The sequence below is a fragment of the Pelophylax lessonae genome, assembly GCF_965119305.1.
Source record: "Pelophylax lessonae genome assembly, chromosome: 9".
NCBI classification, from domain to species: Eukaryota; Metazoa; Chordata; class Amphibia; order Anura; family Ranidae; genus Pelophylax; species Pelophylax lessonae.
Window position 1 is genome coordinate 250,550,554 of NC_138776.1, and position 19,309 is coordinate 250,569,862.

At 46.4% G+C, this 19,309-nt stretch overlaps 1 protein-coding gene across 5 annotated transcripts in view; it reads right to left on the bottom strand.

The window, feature by feature from the left end:
* LOC309562769 (uncharacterized protein) overlaps nucleotides 1-19,309 on the bottom strand; it is a 62,612-nt gene that overhangs the window by 19,941 nt on the left and 23,362 nt on the right. For 2 of the 5 annotated variants that reach the window (XM_082267070.1, XM_082267068.1), the window contains exons 1-6: nucleotides 13,999-14,080; nucleotides 10,319-10,520; nucleotides 7,122-7,220; nucleotides 6,210-6,281; nucleotides 2,798-2,896; nucleotides 518-589 (exon numbers count right to left, since the gene is read on the bottom strand). In XM_082267070.1, coding sequence (XP_082123196.1) covers nucleotides 518-589; nucleotides 2,798-2,896; nucleotides 6,210-6,281; nucleotides 7,122-7,220; nucleotides 10,319-10,502 — 526 coding nt within the window. In that variant the 5' untranslated portion in view covers nucleotides 10,503-10,520; nucleotides 13,999-14,080. Of the gene's footprint in view, nucleotides 1-517; nucleotides 590-2,797; nucleotides 2,897-6,209; nucleotides 6,282-7,121; nucleotides 7,221-10,318; nucleotides 10,521-13,998; nucleotides 14,081-19,309 lie in introns of those variants that run through there. The other 3 variants (XM_082267072.1, XM_082267071.1, XM_082267069.1) reach the window with 3 other exon arrangements.

The following is a 19,309-nucleotide window of genomic DNA, read 5'->3' on the forward strand; positions in this document are numbered from 1 at the left end:
AGTCTCCGCTTATATTAAGATCTCAAAGTCCTCCCTTACATCATGGTCCCTAGAGCCTATTCCCTTTCAATAGGGTCCCCAAAGTTAGAAGGGAAGAGCAGAGTGGGTTAAGGAGAGTGGAGAGATTTAGGAAAATAGCTGGGGTAGTGGAAGCGAAGGAGGGAGCATTTGTTAAGACCCCAGCTTACATCAGGATCTATTACTTCTCATTGCAGCAGTCGGCTATAGGACAGGTAGAAGCTGGAAGGCTGGGCAATGGGACCGGATAAGTTTGGAGGAGGAACTTCCTCCTCTTCTGATTGCTGGGACTTGGGGGTGGGGCAAGCTCTGATTGCTGCACAACCTGCGCTGTTGCTGAGCAGCACAGCTGTGGCAGCAGAGACACTGACTTGGTATTTAGCAGGATTCTCCGGGGGGGGGGGGGGGGTTGGTTAGCCATTGATTGTAGGCTTTGACTGAATTGCAGACCAGAGTACAAAATGAGGTCTTCATTTTCTTCACAATATTTATTTTTTACCTGAAGGCCCAGTGATTCCTTTTTCTCCTTTGGGGCCAGCTGGTCCTGTGACCCCTGGTGTACCAGGTTTTCCTAAACAATCATATGATACAGTTACTGAAAATAATTAAGTTTAGAAGACCATATATAATTATATCTTTATTTGCATGCAGTCCATAATAAGGTTAGCCAAAAAAATCTCAAATGCACATGCCTCAGTAACTACAAATCCCAGGACCCCATAGCTTTGGTTGTGATCCCTCTCCAACAGCAAACAGTACATCTGATCTTCTAGTTTGATTGCCAATGGTCTATACTGCAGATTTAGAAATAGCCCCCATTGACCATATTACCCAGGGGCATAACTACGGGAGTCACAGGGGTCACAATTGTGACCCAGCCCCATGCTCCAGGGGCCTGTGAGGTTTCGCTGTACACCTGGATAGACGAGGCAGTGGGAGCTGCATATAGAGGAACCAATCCCCTCCATTTTCCTCCTGCAGCCACTGAAAGCCCGCTTCTCTTCCCCTCCCTTCCACAGGCATTTAGCAGCTGCAGAAGGAAAATGGAGAGGATCGGTTCCTCTTTATGCCGCCACTGCCACCTCTCCTATCTGGGTCACTTGTCCTTTGCTGCCTCCGGGCCCCTGTGTACTCCCCTTTCCCCCCTCCCCCACAGGGCTTCCAGTTTCCCTCCTTTCTTTTCTCATCAAAAAAGCCAAGGAGTTTCCAGTCACAACTTACCAACTAGGGATAGACCGATATGTTTTTTTTAGGGCTGATACCGATATTCTGGTCACAACGTATCGGTATCGCCCGATATGGGCCGATATTTTGTACATTTTTTTATTTTGAAAAACAAAGACAATTTTTGACACAAATCTGGTACTGAACATGTTAATTTCTGTTTAATACTTAATGGCTGACTTGCTGGCACCCTGTGGTGGGTGGCTGGCTGTCACCCTGTGGTGGGTGGCTGGCTGGCTGGCACACTGTGGTGGGTGGCTGGCTGGCACCCTGTGGTAGGTGGGTGGCTGGCACAGGGCCTGTGGGTGGCTGACTGGTAAAGGGCCTGTGGCTGGCTGGTACAGTGCCTGTGGGTGGCTGGCTGTCTGGCAACCTGTCTGTGGGTGGGTGGCTGTCTGGCACCCTGTGGTGGGTGGCTGGCTGTCTGAAACCCTGTGGAGGGTTGGTGGCTGGCACAGGGGCTGTGGGTGGCTGGCTGGCACCCAGTGGTGGGTGGGTGGCTGGCACAGGGGCTGTGGGTGGCTGGCTGGCACAGGGCCTATGGCTGGCTGGTACAGGGCTTGTGGGTGGCTGGCTGGCTGGTATAGGGGCCTGTGGGTGGCTAGTACAGGGCCTGTGGGTGGCTGGCTGGCTGGTACAGGGCCTGTGGGGGGCTGGCTGGTACAGGGCCTGTGGGTGGCTGGTACAGGGCTGTGGGTGGCTGGCTGGTACAGGGCCTGTGGGTGGCTGGCTGGCTTGCTGGTACAGTGCATGTGGCTGGCTGGCTGGTACGGGGCCTGTGGCTTGCTGGTACAGGGCCTATGGGTGGCTGGCTGGCTGGTACAGGGCCTGTGGGTGGCTGGTACAGGGCTGTGGGTGGCTGGCTGGTACAAGGCATATGGGTGGGTGGCTTGCTGGTACAGAGCCTGTGGCTGGCTGGTACAGGGCCTGTGACTGGCTGGTACAGGGCCTGTGGGTGGCTGGCTGGCTAGTACAGGGCCTGTGGGTGGCTGGTACAGGGCTGTGGGTGACTGGCTGGTTCAGGGCCTGTGGGTGGCTGGCTTACTGGTACAGGGCCTGTGGCTGGCTGGCGCCGGGCTGCTGTGGGTGGGTGTATGGCTGTGATACACTCCCACGAGTCTAGTCCCGACTCCAGAAGAGGCTGTCCAAGGCGAGGGAGGGGGCCTAAGAAGGCAGAATGACGTAACAAAAATATCGGCAATATCGGCCAGTTCCAGGGGCGATACCAATATATTGGGGAAAGTGCATATCAGCCTTGCCGATAATCGGTCTATCCCTATTACCAACCAGCCTGCGACCAACCGAATCAACCTGCCTAACAGTATGCATTAAAAGCAGGGGTTTGGTTGCACACATTTGCAAATACATGCATAAGCTGCAGGCCCCGGCAAAGCACCCTGATATCTGCAGACCCTAACTCTACCTTTAAAGAGTCTCCACAGTGAGAGCACTGTATGCTGATGGATAGATGGAGGACAGGTGACTGGAGAGAGCCCACCCCTCCTTAAAGGTGCCGGGTCACACTGAACACCCAGTTCTACAGTTCAGAGTTTACCTGAAGCTCCCATGTCTCCTGTTTTTCCCTGTGGTCCTGCTGGTCCCTGCTGTCCTCTTGGTCCAGTTTCTCCAGTTGTCCCTGGTGGTCCAGGCAGACCTAGTCATGGAATACACTTGAAGAGTTAAAATGGACCTCTCATCAGATTTATTTGTATTCAAATTTAAACAGGGGTGTCACCAAAGATTATAGGGCCCTATAGCAATATTTCATACGCACCATGGAGACCACCCTACTGTCAATGATCCTAACATTCAGTAAAGTATGTCTAAATCAAGGGCAGGCAGCCGGACAGTTGTCAGTGCACTATTAGGGGCTGGTATTGTGGATAGAGTTGTCAAGGAGGAGGGGCATCAGTGCAGTGAATCAACTTTATGCCATTATTTTCCAGATAACCACTCTTTCCTCAGTAGCTCTCCAGTCTTTTTTAGCATCTCAGATTTCCGGACTTCAGTGTAAATTCTAAGTCCTCCTACCCAACCATGCTATGGTGCAAGCAAGTGCTGAAAGAGGGGTCCTAGTGGATGGTCAAATCGTCAAAAGAAAAAAAATAAAATAAGAGAGACAACAAGACAAAGTAATAATAGGAATATTTGATATCATAACATAATTGTTAGCACACAACTACTCAGCCGTCAGTTTTTAGCTGATTAGTCACCCAAAAGGGTGACCCTGAGGAAGACTTTGTTGGACATACAGTACATGTTTAATTTCAGTGCTTGACAGGATGACTAGAAGTTGTGATGGCAACTTAATGACACCACTTACTGTACATCAGATGTTGTTCTTGATTGGAAATGTCACAAGGTATAGGCATTATCTTCACATACGCACAGATTTTCAATGTTTAACTTCCTCTATCTTCGTAGTAAGAGTGCTTTGAAAGAGGGAGATAGCGTCTAATACCTTAGCGGTATCCGCCGCGGACTTCTCAGCGGTGGAGGAGGGGCCGGCGCCATCTTCGGCCTGTGGAGCTGGTTCCTGTCGGCGGAATTTGGCGAGCTGTGCACCGGCATCCACGCCCTTCTTTGGAGGTGACATGATGCCCGGAGGTTCAGCAAGGTCTGGGGCACAAGTAAAGGTAAGTATACCCGGATAAAACACAGCAGGATAGATGTGCCGGAGATCGGGTAGACTGAGCTCTCACCACATGCGACTTATCCCATCACGCTCCAGGCCACGCCCCGATTTTCAATGTTTAAATTGCCTCTAGAGTAGGCATGTCCAACCTGCGGCCCGGGGGCCGCATGCGGCCCAGAGCCGCAGGCAATGCGGCCCACTGCCCCCTGACAATTTGTATTTATTTTTTGATGGGGAAGAAGGAAGTCGGGTCGGGGGCACGGCCACAGCGGCTTCCAACTAACTGTAGGCAGAGGCTGCCTCGGAAGGGATCATCCTCTAGTTGTGTTAAATTAGTGCTGGGGGGGGGGAGCCAAAAGGTTGGACACCCATGCTCTAGAGCCTCCTTCCACCCCCAAGCCCATAGCAAACACGTGGACTACTATGACTATTGTTACGTCACTAATGTACGAAAGCTTAGCCTGAAATGAAGACCAGAGAACAAAAAGAAGTCTTCATTGTCTTCGTGTACATGTAGCACTACCTTAGCAGGAGTTGCAGATGACTGGGTCCCCCACTCATGCACAGCCAGGCAACAAGTAACTTCCATACTTTCTCTGTACACAAGGAACAGTCTTTGAGCTTGGTTTTTATGTTTTATTAGGGGTAATAACTTGGATAAGGAAAAGGAATTATGGGATGCCCAACTTGATAGCAACAAAAATCAGCAACAACTTCCTCCCTATGTACAGCTCTGATTCGTTCCTTTTCTTCTCTCTGCACAACTCTAGTTGATTCCACTCATGACTGCCTGACAGTCTTTAGTAGAAAAACAAAAGCCGCTTAAGGACTAGGAATTTTCTGTTTCTTATGAAAGTAGCACAAACGTTGTAGGTTGCATACATGAGTGACTCCAACTCCACTGTAGACACTAATCCTGGCTCTACCAACTTTAGGAACTGCCAGGCCACCCAGCTGCTTCTCCCCCAGCCTACCTGTCTGCTTCTTTACCAGCCTGCCTGACTGCTCCAGACATCTCCCCTTGTAAGTTCCTGACTGTGCTGATGTACTCACCCTGTCCTCCTTGCTTCCCTGCCGCTTAGATAAAGATTTTCTTCAAACTGCAATACTGTCAGAATCCTCCTAAGCCAGCCCGAACTCTGGCCCGAGGTAAAGTCCCCTCCCTGTAGAGGTCCCTCTAAGGCCACTGACAGCTTTTTCAGCACTCCATCTCCATCTTCCACCCGATTCCTCAGCCAGCGTGACTCATCCATATTTAGGGGCTGGCTCACACACCATGCCAGGCCCACAGCCTGGGGATTCACTGAGCTCCCCTAAGGATGTAGATTAACCCTCATGGCCTTCGCCCTCCGGTTTCTAGAAGTTTCTCCAAACTTCCAGAACCAGGGGGAGGCACCAGAGACCTGCCTGTATAAGTCATCAAGCCCAGACCTGCAATAAACGTTTAACCCAGATTAAAGACTCACAAGTTAACATGAACCAAAACATATATTTTCCTGCACTCACACTAGTAGCACACTAGAGGGTGCTACATACACAAACAGTGTTTCTTTTTTTACTTAAAGGCCTGCTGGCTGCTATGGTGGATGACAACACTCGTCTTCAGTAGTGCTTGCTACCGAAAATGAGTGCTGCCACTAACACCAAACGATTTATTCATCTCCTTCTAAACAGTGTGGTCTCACAGCTGTGGGGAGAGGGGAAGCTGTGGACCACTCTAGCAAAAGTGCTGTATGCACTTGGTCCCCTGAGGGGTTCAAAAATAAATTTTAACTTGTGGTGATATCTCTTTAATTTTTAGGTGTCTGTAAACCTCAGACATGAAATATAAACAAAGCATATCCCTCAATAGTGTTTGCTTGTCCCAATCCAGAGCACTAAGTGTAATTTCTGTCTGCTGCTTCATTCCTCTGCTATCAGCATGAATGACTTCTGACAGGTTTTCCTGACTTCAAGAGAAAAATGGTGACAGGAGAGGGAGCTCCAGCTAATTGACAGCCTCAGTTCTGTTCCTATGTGCTGCGTGAAGGGGGTGTGTCCTTTTCCTCCAATCAGCTCTCAGAGCTCTCCACACTGATGTAACGTCAGCTCTCCGCCCCCTGCTTTTCAGAGCTGAGAGTCCCTGTGTAAATTCTGTATTTTGAATGGCTGTAGAGAAGAGAAAACTGCAGATAAACAAGAACAACTTATGTAGGAGGATTTGTTTCATTGCTGTGTATCACCTGAGGCCAGTCACTTCACTGGGTGTATGTGAGGGTTTATAACCACTTTAAAGTCATAAAAATTATTAAAGTAATCACAGAGTTTCCACTTTAGTAACATTCCCGGTTACCTGTTTCTCCGTTAGCTCCTCTTTCTCCTCGTGCTCCAGTTGGTCCAGCAACTCCTTGTACTCCAGGAGGGCCTAATCAGTCATAAAAAAGTAAATGATGAAGATTAATCTGCTTATATTTTGCCTTCCCTAGTTCCTTTATTTTCCCCTTAATACCATCTTAAGAAGTGGACATCACCGGCGGGGGACTACCAAAGAAAAGTTAAGGGAATGGCTCTGTGCAATATTGTTGCACAGAGCAGGAAGCTATACTGTAACATCATTTTTTTTTATAATAAAAGAAAACTTTTGACTTTACAATCCCTTTAACTGCAGTCTCTGCTACTGAGAAAAGTTGCATTGCCCACCCCCTTCTGCCCTCTTTGCGTTTCATATTGCTTGCATCACTACTCTCACATAATGCATGCATTCTGAAAATAGAAGAGAATCATTTGAATGACAGGAACTCCTTTACCTATTCACAGATTGCCATGCATTGTGGGATTTTAGTCATTTGAGTTCTGTGAATAGTGGGGATAGCAGAAGAGGGCAGACGGTGCAACTTTTCTCAGTAACAGTGGGATCTGTTAACCTTTACAGTGCTGGAAGATAGCCGATCAGGGCAGTATCTGGGAAGCTGTGAAGAAGGCATAGCAGATGAGATTTGTACCAGAAGCAGCTGCAGGTAATAGGATACACCACATTACACGCAACTTGTATGGCATTGTATCCCAAAAAATATTACCTAAACTTCAGATTTAAATAAAGTGGGAGATTTAATCTCATTGGTTCAAGTTCAGTAGTGCCAAATTTTTCATATGTTTCTCCTGTTTTCAAACTAGACAATGAAGAGTCTTTCAGCCATCGTAGGTTGGCGATAATCCCTGAATTGGCAGCAAAGTGAGGACTGTTCTTCTACAGTTCAAAGTTTACCTGAAACTCCTCTGTCTCCTCTTTCTCCCTTTGGTCCTGCTGGACCCAGCTGTCCTTGTGCTCCAGTTTCTCCAGTTTTCCCTGGTGGTCCAGGCAGACCTAGTCATGAAATACATAGTTATATAAACCAAGTTATCAACAATAAATACAAAAATTATTACTGCAGTGAATATTACAGAGGGACATGAACAAAATCTAACAAGTGCGTACATTATCAAACAAAATGCATCTGACGTTGTTTAAGACAGATGACAGCAAGACCTGAGCCTAAGGATCCTGCTCCATTACAGGACACCTAGCCATGGCAACAGTGTGTCCACTCATCCTGCCCATTGATCTGTAATGGTCTGTTGGGTCTCTAGGCAGCGTGACGTAAAACACCATAGAATACATTTATAGTCCATTCCTTTTTTGATACATTGAACTGGGTTGTGAACTTTTGGGTTCTGACTGGCAGACCTCCTTTATATTTACTTATAAATTTACCATATCTAGCCATGCCCAGGAGAAACTCTTTAAGATCATAGCATAGTGGTATAGGGACCTGTTGATTATCCATCAAGCCTTCCCATCCACTCCTGCTACATGCTGGCATTGTGGTCGTGAGAGAGCCTCTTACTTACACATATGGTGGGACTGCCCATCAGGGGAGGACTGGGAAAGGGGGCGGGGGGGGGGGGGAAATTGCCCCCTGGGCCGCTCTGATCTCCTGTAAAAAGGCTGCACCACTTCTGCCACAGACATACCCAAAGGATTCCTGGTGAAGAGAAGTAAAAAGCCTCTGCCATTGACCTACTTAGTGCGGGATGAAGACAAGGACAGAGCGCAGGCCTCCCTCCCCAGCATGGATGGTGTAAACTGTGTCTGTGCAGAGGCCGGTTCCAAGCCCCACTGGAGACTCTCCTCCCCTGGCCAGCCCCAACAGCACCCCCCGCTGGCCAGGTTGGGAACCCGGATTCAGCCCGGGGGTGAGTAGAGAGTACCTGGAGCAGGGCTTCAGCCTGGAATGGGGGTCAGGAAGAGGGAGAGTGGGAGGGGGGCCGAGTGGCTGCACCATGGGCCTCAGGTTTGTACTTGCCCTCTGGGCTGAAAGTTTCCAGTCTGCCCCTGCTGCCCATGAATTAAACCATTTTTTTTCATGGTTTTTGCAAACTATAACAGGACTAATGAAGAATCGTTAACACTGACTCTCGAAATTGCTCTGGTTTCCATCTTACCACATCTCAAAAGAAGAGTCTTTTATGTTTTTTTCTTATCAGCGACCAGACAACTTCTCCCTCAGTTAAGTTTTTTACTCCTTCCCCTGCCCCTGGATAGCTACCGTAAATGATACTTACATAGTAGTTGAGGTTGAATAAAGACGATAGTCCATCCAGTTCAATGTGTGCGAGTGGAAGAAATGATAGCCATGGACTCTGATTCTTTTGACAAATGTAAGACCCTCTGGTTCATCTACATTCAGTTTTCTTCTTCAGATGCCATTCATTTTTTTTTACCGCTACCTAAGGAGGCCCCTACACCTACCCCCCCTGAGATAGTTGAAGGTGAGGACTGGGTCGTAGCCCCCCTGCTTTTTCTCTTTGTCTCCATCACCCTATCATACAGTTCAATATCTTTTATAGCATAAAAGTGATGATTCCCCGCGCTATGAACACACTAAAAATGTGAATATAAACCAATAATAGAATAAGTGCTGCCAATTAAAATAGAAACAACAAAATAGGTGAAATACAAACATATGAGGTCGCATATATGTGCATCACCAGTAGCGCACTAACATTACCAAATAGTGCTGTGGATAGAAGTTGTCAGAGAAGAGGGGCATCAGTGCAGGGAATTAATACTTTTTGCTACTAAATCCTCTGTTCTCAGTAGTTCTCCAGTCTTTTTCAGCATCTCAGATCTCAGGGCCTCATAATTCTAAGCACTCCAACCCCCTCCACCGACATAGCAAGCAAGTATTCATAGAGGTGGCCTACTAGCCAGGAAAAGGAAAAAACTCAGGATCTGTAGCATTAGTGGTATTAACAATAATCACAATATTTTATATCATGACATAATTGTTAGTATACAATTTTTATTTTTACAGTAGTACAAACTGTTCATTTTAAGCTGAGAAGACGTTTTTCCAGCCCTAGGAAGACTGCAATAGGCATACAGGATTAATTTCAGTGCTGGACAGGATGACCAACTAAGACATCAACTAAGACAGCTGAACAAATTCTTTTTACTGCACATCCTGAAACAGGGATCTGTGACCAGGGACAACAATTTTAAAGTCTCCTCCTGTACATTTGACATCAACTCTTCTTAATTTGAAATTTTGCCATCCTTAATACTGTACTTAAAGCGGAGTTCCGGGCACAGATGTCATTTTTTAATAAACATACCCCCGGGACAGTCAGGGCTAGTACATTCCATAATGGATAGCCTCTGATCTGTCCCGGGTCATACTTACCTTTTAGAAGAAATAATTACCTTAAAGATTTCTTCTCCAGCGCTCCCATCTCAGGTGTGGGCAGGTGAAGCCAGCGCGTCCTCTTCTGCGTCCTCTTCCGTGTCCTCTTCTCCCAGAATGCGCCTGCACCGGCCCTGCTCGTCACTTCCGGGGCCGGCGCGTCATCCCTGCACAGCTTCTGGGCATGCCCAGAAGCTGTTTAGCAGGGAATGACGCGCGTGCACCGGAACTGACGAGCGGGGCCGGTGCAGGCGCATTGACTCCTGGGAGCGATTACGTTCAGCTCCCAGGAGTCATCGCAAACAGGAAGAGATGGCGTGGGCCGCGGCCAAAGAGGGAGGAAGTAGAAGGAAGGTAAGTATACTTTCTTTAAAAACAAGGTAAGTGAAGAAAAAAAATCGGGAATATCCATTTGATTTTTAGGGCGTTCACAGCAAGCAGATGGGCCAAAGTTTTTTTTAGCCCGGAACTCCGCTTTAATATGTCACACCAAAACACCACAAGGTTGTTCTGAGTCAGAACACCTGAAGGTTCCCCTAAATATCTCCAGAGGGTTATTTAGACAAAACCAAAATGTTATATGTATACAACAGGAGTGGAAATTATATGTGGAGTCTCCAAGACATGTAAGAGGTCAGAAGATCTCCTAGATCTCCTTTGGATTCCACCTGGTTAAATACTGGGATATAGATCTTTAATTCTGTGTATTTATTGGTATTAAAATTGGGTTTAGTTTCACCTGGTTCACCCTTTTTCCCCTCCGTTCCATTTTTCCCATTCATGCCTGGTAGACCGACCTTCCCAGGAGCTCCACATGTGACAATTGAGTAGGCATTCGTATCGGCATCTTGACATATCTGTAATGCTGGAGACACTAAAGCCACATGGAGTAAAAGTACTCCGAGGACTTTCACAATTGGCATATTCCAAATACAGCTGGTCTGTTGGGGAGAAAAACACATTCACTGTAATAGTAATTGCAGCTAAGCTCATGTACTACTCTAGGACATCTAGGACTACTCTAGGACATCTACAAGACATCTAGGGCTACTACAAGACATGAAAAACGACTCTAGTATGATTCTAAGACATCTAGGACTACTCTAAGACATCTAGGGTATTCAAGGAAATCTAGGACTACTACAGGACACCTAGGACTACTCTAGGACATCTAGGATAGGCAATCGCTCCCCGTGTACTTGCATTTACATTTTGTTTGTTCTGGGTGCCTGAATAGCCAAACACTAGCCATGAAGGCTTTCACAGGGTGGTATGTTAAGCCCCGTACACACGTGTCGAAAATTGGCAGGGAATTTTCATCCGACGACCGATCTGCCGATTTTCGGCTTGTTACTATGATGCTTCCGACAACTAACTCCGACTTGTCGGCTGAAAAAAATCTGGTGTGCAGACTATAACATTTTTGTTGGCCGTCAACACAACGGCCGATTTTCGTGCAGTCAGTACAGATTTCGACAGGGAAAAATCTAATGAGCAAGTCTGGGCATGCTCAGTGAAGAAAGAACACAAAGAAAGCAACCCAACACATGACATCACTTCTGAAGTAGAATTTTGTTGGGCGAGAAAATTCGTGTGCATTCTAGGCACATTCCAACCAACAAAACACAACTCTGGACAAAAGACGGAAGATCGGTCGGCCGATAATCGTTGCGTGTGTACGGGGCTTTAGAGTACTTACCAATGGCCCAAAGCTGAAATCTGCATTTAAAAATAATTAAACAAATACAAGAGCCACATGCATTTTTATTTAAATCTTGCTATTCTTTGGGTAACTGTAGTTTTTTTTTTTTTTAGATCTATGCTGCTCTCTTTTCTTGTGCAAGGTGATGTAATCCTTCTTCAAGCAAGATCTCTTAGATTGTTAAGTAACCCATATCTCATGGGAAGATGATCCCGCACTATGCTGCGTGTCAACTCGTGAAGTTTCCTACACTCTGCTGTGCGTCTTCTCAGCATTGCCAGGGATCCTGTTGGCAGGAGGATGACATTACCCCCGTGCTATGAAAGTTGGGGAGAGGTAAGTATATTGTCTAACTATTCCCCACTACAATGTTTTCAATGTTTTAGGGAGGAGGGGCACCTTGAATAAGTGGATATTGCCCGCTGAGCTGGAAGGTCCCCATTAATCGACCAAAAGAGAAACAATCAGAGAGGTTTATTATTAGGGTTTATATACACTTAAATATATAAAGTTTTTCAACCTCTATACAACCACTGTGATAACAGTTGGTATTCTAGAATATGGTTGGGGGGAGTACCGCGCTTTAAAGTGCTTAATATAACATAAATCAAATAAAATATATATGTGAAAAAGTGCCTTAGTGCTTCTTAAATATAATATTCATAAATAATATATCTCAATGTGCATAATAAATACAATCTAATATAAATCTTACAATAAATATGATAGGTGGTAAATCTGTTAAGCTAGAATGGATCTCAGTAAAAACAACTATATAAATACAGTATATAGTGAGAAAAATAAATAAAGTTATAAGTCCGTGACCTCTTTAAATAAAATACAATAATGTGCTCCAAATAGGTGGTTTACAAATATAAGGTGCTAAAGTGTCCTTTAAATAAATATATAAATATATAGTGATAAAACAAATCTTCTTCTCAAAATATGGCATGCAGGTGCTTTTTCGTGCGGTGCCCACTAGGTGTCCTATGCGCTCACCTCAATGCTCTTTTTAAGAGAGCCTTAAGTATATGCCTCAGTATGCTTTGTCTTTCTCCTTATTGGCATATATGTACCATTCTGAATCCTCGATTATATTTCCTTTATATAGACAGCTCTACTCCAGGGGGTATATGCGGTCCTTTTTATCTCCAAGAAATCAAATTGGGCCAAACATGGTGAAGTACGTCCCATAAATTTTATTAAAAAAGGTTAAGAGTAACACTCACATTTCATTTCGTCTTGTTTCTCACATAACAAACAATCCTTTGCCGATACGTCACTTCCGGTTTGGCTATCCTACGCGTTACGCTGCGTTCCAACACAGGGATCCCTGGAAGAAGCTTGTTTGTTATGTGAGAAACAAGACGAAATGAAATGTGAGTGTTACTCTTAACCTTTTTTAATAAAATTTATGGGACGTACTTCACCATGTTTGGCCCAATTTGATTTCTTGGAGATAAAAAGGACCGCATATACCCCCTGGAGTAGAGCTGTCTATATAAAGGAAATATAATCGAGGATTCAGAATGGTACATATATGCCAATAAGGAGAAAGATAAAGCATACTGAGGCATATACTTAAGGCTCTCTTAAAAAGAGCATTGAGGTGAGCGCATAGGACACCTAGTGGGCACCGCACGAAAAAGCACCTGCATGCCATATTTTGAGAAGAAGATTTGTTTTATCACTATATATTTATATATTTATTTAAAGGACACTTTAGCACCTTATATTTGTAAACCACCTATTTGGAGCACATTATTGTATTTTATTTAAAGAGGTCACGGACTTATAACTTTATTTATTTTTCTCACTATATACTGTATTTATATAGTTGTTTTTAACTGAGATCCATTCTAGCTTAACAGATTTACCACCTATCATATTTATTGTAAGATTTATATTAGATTGTATTTATTATGCACATTGAGATATATTATTTATGAATATTATATTTAAGAAGCACTAAGGCACTTTTTCACATATATATTTTATTTGATTTATGTTATATTAAGCACTTTAAAGCGCGGTACTCCCCCCAACCATATTTATCTGAATTGTGTAGGTTACCAATTTTAGTACCTGCGGCATTAAAGTTGTTATTATTTTGATAAGAATTAAAGAGACAGCGCGAGGATTTCACCAACCCTTTATACACACATGGTATTCTAGAATACTAGAGGAATAATCTTTGAGAAGGAGACCTGGGAGCTCCTATAATTGGTTAGGCATGGGGTTGCACCACACAAATCTATGACCTTGGTCCTTGTGTAAGCTCTAACCAGATTACTTGGAGAGGGAAAATACGCATTGACTGCAAGCCAATTTCAAACCAACTCAACCAACCATAAAATCTATTAGCTAAAAAAAGTTAAAGTAGATGTAAACCCAATAACTAAAGTATCATATAAACTTTAACATGTTAATGCCATTCCAAAAGTCATTTTCAATCTATTCAAATCAGCAGCTTTCAGTAAATAATTCCTGGTAATCCTGCCATCAAGGTCTCTGCTTAGACACTTCAACTTAAAATGTGACAACACTCTGCCTCCTAACTGTACACCTGTCACTTGGGCTTCCAACAGAGCATGGTCCACTGTTGTCACTATAAGAAAACCAACAGCAGTGACTGTAGGCTGGAATTATTCTATGTTGCAGGTATTGACTCATAGAATTATAATTCAAATAGTACCCGATAGTGTGATTTTACTCACCGACTCATGCACTTAGAATTCAGGTATTTGAATCAGGTGTAGAGAAATCCAATATGCCTCTATATATACTGGTATGGTTTTGGCCTACTTCCATAATCTAAACTAAACAAAATATTGTTAACAAATATGAACAAATACCACATGCAAATATTTACAAGGAAATAATCTATAACAATTCAATTTCCTTGTGAATTATTGTGTCCTGGTATTAAGGACCACACCCTTCTCCAGGAACGCAACAATCATTTTTATAATGATCAAAGCTTTAGTTAACATTTGGATTCAGTTGGTACCAAATATGGCCATATAAGGCCAATGATGTCACAAGCATCCCGCCTCACTGTGTACATGCAGCTGCCTGATTGGCCTATCGCTATATATAAATTTAGATTATACTGGCCAAAAGGGGTGCATCTTGGATGGCAGGTATGTATCTCCTCTCTTTGTGTGGAAGTGCTTATGCAACATGTTTTTCTTCTGGCATAAAACATGTTGCAGAACCCTGGAATCAGCCTAAAGGAATTCCGGGAAGTGTCAGCTTTTGCCCCTTTAGGGGAGCAATCCAGACCCTCCATGCCCATAAGAGGCTCCTCGTATAATGCTGGAAGTGACATAGCTGGGGCACTATTTGGGGAACAATGCCCGTGGCAAGCAGAACCCATGCAGTGCAAACTCTGCTCAGACAAGAAGCCTGTGCAAGAAGCCGGGAGACTCTTTGTGCACGCTCCCGCCGACCAAAGAAATCCCCGGGCCAGCTGGGCGTGCAGACCTTTTCCTGGTCAGCCTGGCACGTCAGCCAGGCAGCCTGACACAGGAGACTCTTGCACCCGCTGACCAAGAACCCCGGGTCAGCTGGGCACTCTTCTGCATGCCAGCCCTGGGGGATAAGGGGGAGGGGGCTTTACCCCGTCCCGGCGCTTTGTTGCGCGCTCGACTTCCCCGAAAGGGGGGGGGGGTTCCATCCCGGCCTGGCCACTGAGTGAGCCTGGCCCTACCCCTGCTGGTGCCCGAGGGTCTCTTGAGCCTCTGGTCCTGCCCCCTCCGCCCCTTCCTTCAGCCTCCGTCCACATGGTCCTTCCCTCAGCCTCTCTCCATAGGGGTCCTTCGGCCTCTTGCCTGACCCTTTCCTTCGGCCTCCGGCCTGCCCGTCCCTTCAGCCTAAGCCCACAGGATGCTTTGTCTTCTGGCCTGCCCCTTCCTATCATCCTCTGCCCACAGGGTCCTTCAGACTCCACGGGTGGCCTCTGGCCTGCCTGCCCTCCCCTGCCTCCAGCCTCCCTCCACGGGTCCTTCGGCCTCTGGCCTGCCTGTCCCTGCCTCCAGCCTCCCTCCACAGGGTCCTCCGGGCCTCAGGCCTTCCTGCCCCCTTTCTCCAGCCTCTCTCCACAGGGTCCTCCAGCCTCTGGCCTGCCTGCCCCTGCCTCCAGCCTCCCTCCAAGGGGTCCCCTGGCCTCTGGCCTGCCTGCCCCCTGCCTCCAGCCTCTCTCCACACGGTCGTCCGGCCTCTGGCCTGCCTGCCCCTGCCTCCAGCCTCCCTCCACAGGGTCCTCCAGCCTCTGGCCTGCCTGCCCCCTGCCTCCAGTCTCTCTCCACGGTGTCCTTCGGCCTCTGGCCTCTCCCTCACACCCTCTTTCAGGTGAACGGACCTTTGAATGCAATGTGGTCTGATTCAAGTCACAGCTCTCTTGAACTCAGGATAACCCTGATACAGGACACCTAGGTCAGTGGGGTGGGATCTGTGACCAAGACAGACTGGGTCATCTACATCCATGGTGATACAAGGACCTATAAACTGGTGTCCTTGTCTATTACCACCATCTGTGAAACTGTTGACCACAAGGTTAAAGTGACTTTTCCACATTCTGGGTACCGTGGGAAACAGTGGAGAAGCAGGGGTCTGACCAGATGGATAGAACAGACTTCTGACTTTCTGAGCATGTTGTTAATGATGTGCCAAATGAAGATTTATGTGATTGTGAGTATGACGAAGGGTCAGCTTACCCAGCCCAAAATGAGAAGGTCACCAGTACAGGATACTGAAACCAAGCTGCCCTTTGGGGGAGGAGAGAAATTTCTCTTTTACAGGTAATGCTTGGGTAGGACATTCGGGAGGCAACCTCTAGCCCTTCCCTCCCTGATCTGAATATGTCACCAGGGATTTTGGCATGGCTTATATGTAGGACCCTACTTTGGCCTTGGTAAGAGAACAGATAGTGACTGTAAGTGGGGTCCCCAAGGTACTGGGTGCAAATGGCCTCATTTTGCAGCCCATTCAGTCGCAGCCACAGCATTCCCTGCAGTCACACATAACAAAGAGGTGGGGATATTCATGATATCATTGACCAAATATGGCCATGTGCATACATTAAATAAATTATATCATGAGCTTAACCATCCCTTTGTTATATGTGACTGCAGGGAATGCCCTGGTTGGGACTGAATGTGTCGCAAAATCATACCATCTCCCATTTGCACCTGGTATCTGGTGAACACCACTTACAATCACTATCTGTTCTCTTACCAAAGCCAAAGTAGGTTCCTACAGTTCCTACCAAAATCCCCAGGGACAAATCCAGATCAGAGAGAGATGGGCTCCCCCTTTGCTTCAGGGCAGCGAATGTCCTGGCTGTGGCTGGTTAGTGACTAATTTGGCTCATGTGACAGCTTGCTTCCAGGTTTGGTCTGAATCTAAGTTTTAACCAAACCCAGGTCCAGTGCGAGTATAAGGCAGCATAGGCAGCTGCCTTAGGGCACCGGGCTGAAGGTGTGGGGTTGGGTGGTAAAATCCTTATCCCCAACCACTTACTGGGGATTTGGATTTTTATGCTTTTTGTGCCCCGCAGTAGGCAAATCAAATCTTCCACGCTGCTTCCGGTAGGAGAGAGGGCGCAGTCTGGAACTTTTGGTCTACCTGCTAAGCTGCAAAGCAACAGGGCAAGAAGAGAGAAGTAAGCAGGCTGGCGGTCTTTAGAGGGGCGGAGTGGTGGGTGGACACACATGTGCTGGGAGCGGTCGGGGCCCGCTGTCATGCGGGCTTCGACTCCAATTTGTAATGGGGAGTGCAACCGGCTGTGTTGGGGGGGTCAGGCGAAGGGGTGCCGGCAGATGGCTCATGAAGGAGAAGGACAGGGGGAAAGAGCCCCCTCCCTCTCTGTGCTGCAGCCAGAGATCTTCTGCATGCTTGGAGCAAAGCTTCTCCTCCTGGCACCAGATACATACTGACAATATTTGGAGGAGCCACTGCAGGACAGGTGAGATCTTGGAGGACTGGTGCCTCCTTCTGTCCCACTTCCCCCCTCCTGTCCAGCTGCCTCCCTCCTGTGATACTGCCCCCCTCCTGTCCCGCTGCCTCCCTCCTGTGCCACTGCCCCCCTTCTGTCCCATTGCCCCCCTCCTGTCCTGCTGCCCCCTCCTGTCACACTGCCCCCCACCTGCCCCACTACTCCCTCCTTTTCCACTGCCCCCTCCTGTCCCACTGCCCCCTCCTTTCTTGCTGCCCCATCATTGTTGTCTATAAGAGGAATAGTGTCCCGTCGTTGGCATCAATAAGAAAAATAGTGCTCCATCATTGGCGCTCGTGAGAGGAATAGTGCCCCATTGTTGGTGTCCATGAGAGGAATAGTGCTCCATCGTTGGTGTTCGTGAGACGAATAGTGCCCCATCATTGGTGTTCATGAGAGGAATAGTGCCCCATTGTTGGTGTCAGTAAGGGAAATAGTTTCCCACTGTTGGTGTCAGTGACAGGAATTATATCCCCTTGTCAATGTCTGTGGGAAGAAAAGTGCCCCAGGCCGCAGTTTGGAGACCACTGCTTCAAGGTATTGTGACAACAACAACCTTTTACAATACCCTTGTGCATATTTTGTATTGTCATATAATAACAGTTTGTCTTGGCATTAATAACGGCTTCATTATTTAAATACAAATTGCTGACATTGTTTGAAGAACTGTATTGACATGCCATAATGCCAAGGCAAACAACTATCATAGTGCAAAACAAAAGTTTATGGAGTGCCCGTTTTGTAGAATGTTTATTTAAAGTAGGCGATGTAAAAAGTTTTTACAATGAGCCATTCTGCCGTTGGTCTTTAACCGCTTGCCGACTGCTCACAGTATATTTACTGCGGCAGTCAGCCCCTATCAGGCAGAGTGAAGTTAATTAATGTCACTAGCCTGGGAGGGTCTGGGGAGCGAGCGTGCGGTCACGGACCCCCCCGCGCGCGTGACCGGCGGATCCGATGTCCGTCGGTCACTCGGCGATCGTCGGGGGAGAGGGAGAAAGTCAGGCGGCTTGTGTAAACAAGCCACCTGTCATTCTCCTCGGTGTAAAAACACTGATCACACGGTTCTACTATGTAAGTCACAGCCAATCACAGTAAGAATCACGCCCCTAGGGACACACACAGCCCCTCCCTCTCAAATAAAGTTAACCCCTTCGCTACCAGTGTATTTTTACAGTAACAGTGCATATTTATAGCACTGATTACTCTAGAAATGTCACTGGTAATCCCAAAAGTGTCAAAATTGTCAGTCAAGGGTCCGATCTGTCCGCCCCAATGTCGCAGTACCGCAAAAAAAATCGCAGATTGCCGCCATTACGCGTTAAAAAAAAAAACAACAAAAATGACAAAAACCTTTCCCTTTGTTAGTAAACGCGATAACTTTTGCGCAAACCAATAAAAATATGCTTTTTGCGATTTTTTTTACCAAACATATGTAGCATAAAACAAATTGGCCGAAAATGTTAAAAAATTTTGATTTTTACATTTTTTTTGGGGAATTTCATATAAAAAAATGTGAAAAATATTGTTATTTTTGCAAAATTTACGCTCTTTTTTTGTTTATAGCGCAAAAAGTAAAAATCGCACAGGTGATCAAATACCACCAAAAGAAAGCTCTGTTTGTGGGAAAAAAAGGAGGTCAAATTTGTTTAGGTACAGCGTCGCACGACCGCGCAATTGTCTGTTAAATTCACGCAGTGCCGAATCGCAAAATACCCCCTGGTCGTTTAGCAGCCAAATCCTCCGGGGCTTAAGTGGTTAACACATGGTTTTAGATATTGACCTTTCCTTATGTGCACAGGATTGTGTTTTTTTTTTCAGAATAAGTTGACCAGCCGTAGCACTGCAGGTTAACTGATTTTAAATAGTAAAGGTACTGGGGAAAGCTCATCTAGTGTTCAAGGTGCAAATGCCAAACCGTGCCCCCCTTCCCCCCTTAATGTGCCCACCCTATCATCTTCTTCAGTTGGGATGCCTCTCCCAGCTGCCATGGTGCTTGTGTCAAAGTCACTGAGCAGCTCTGGGTTCAC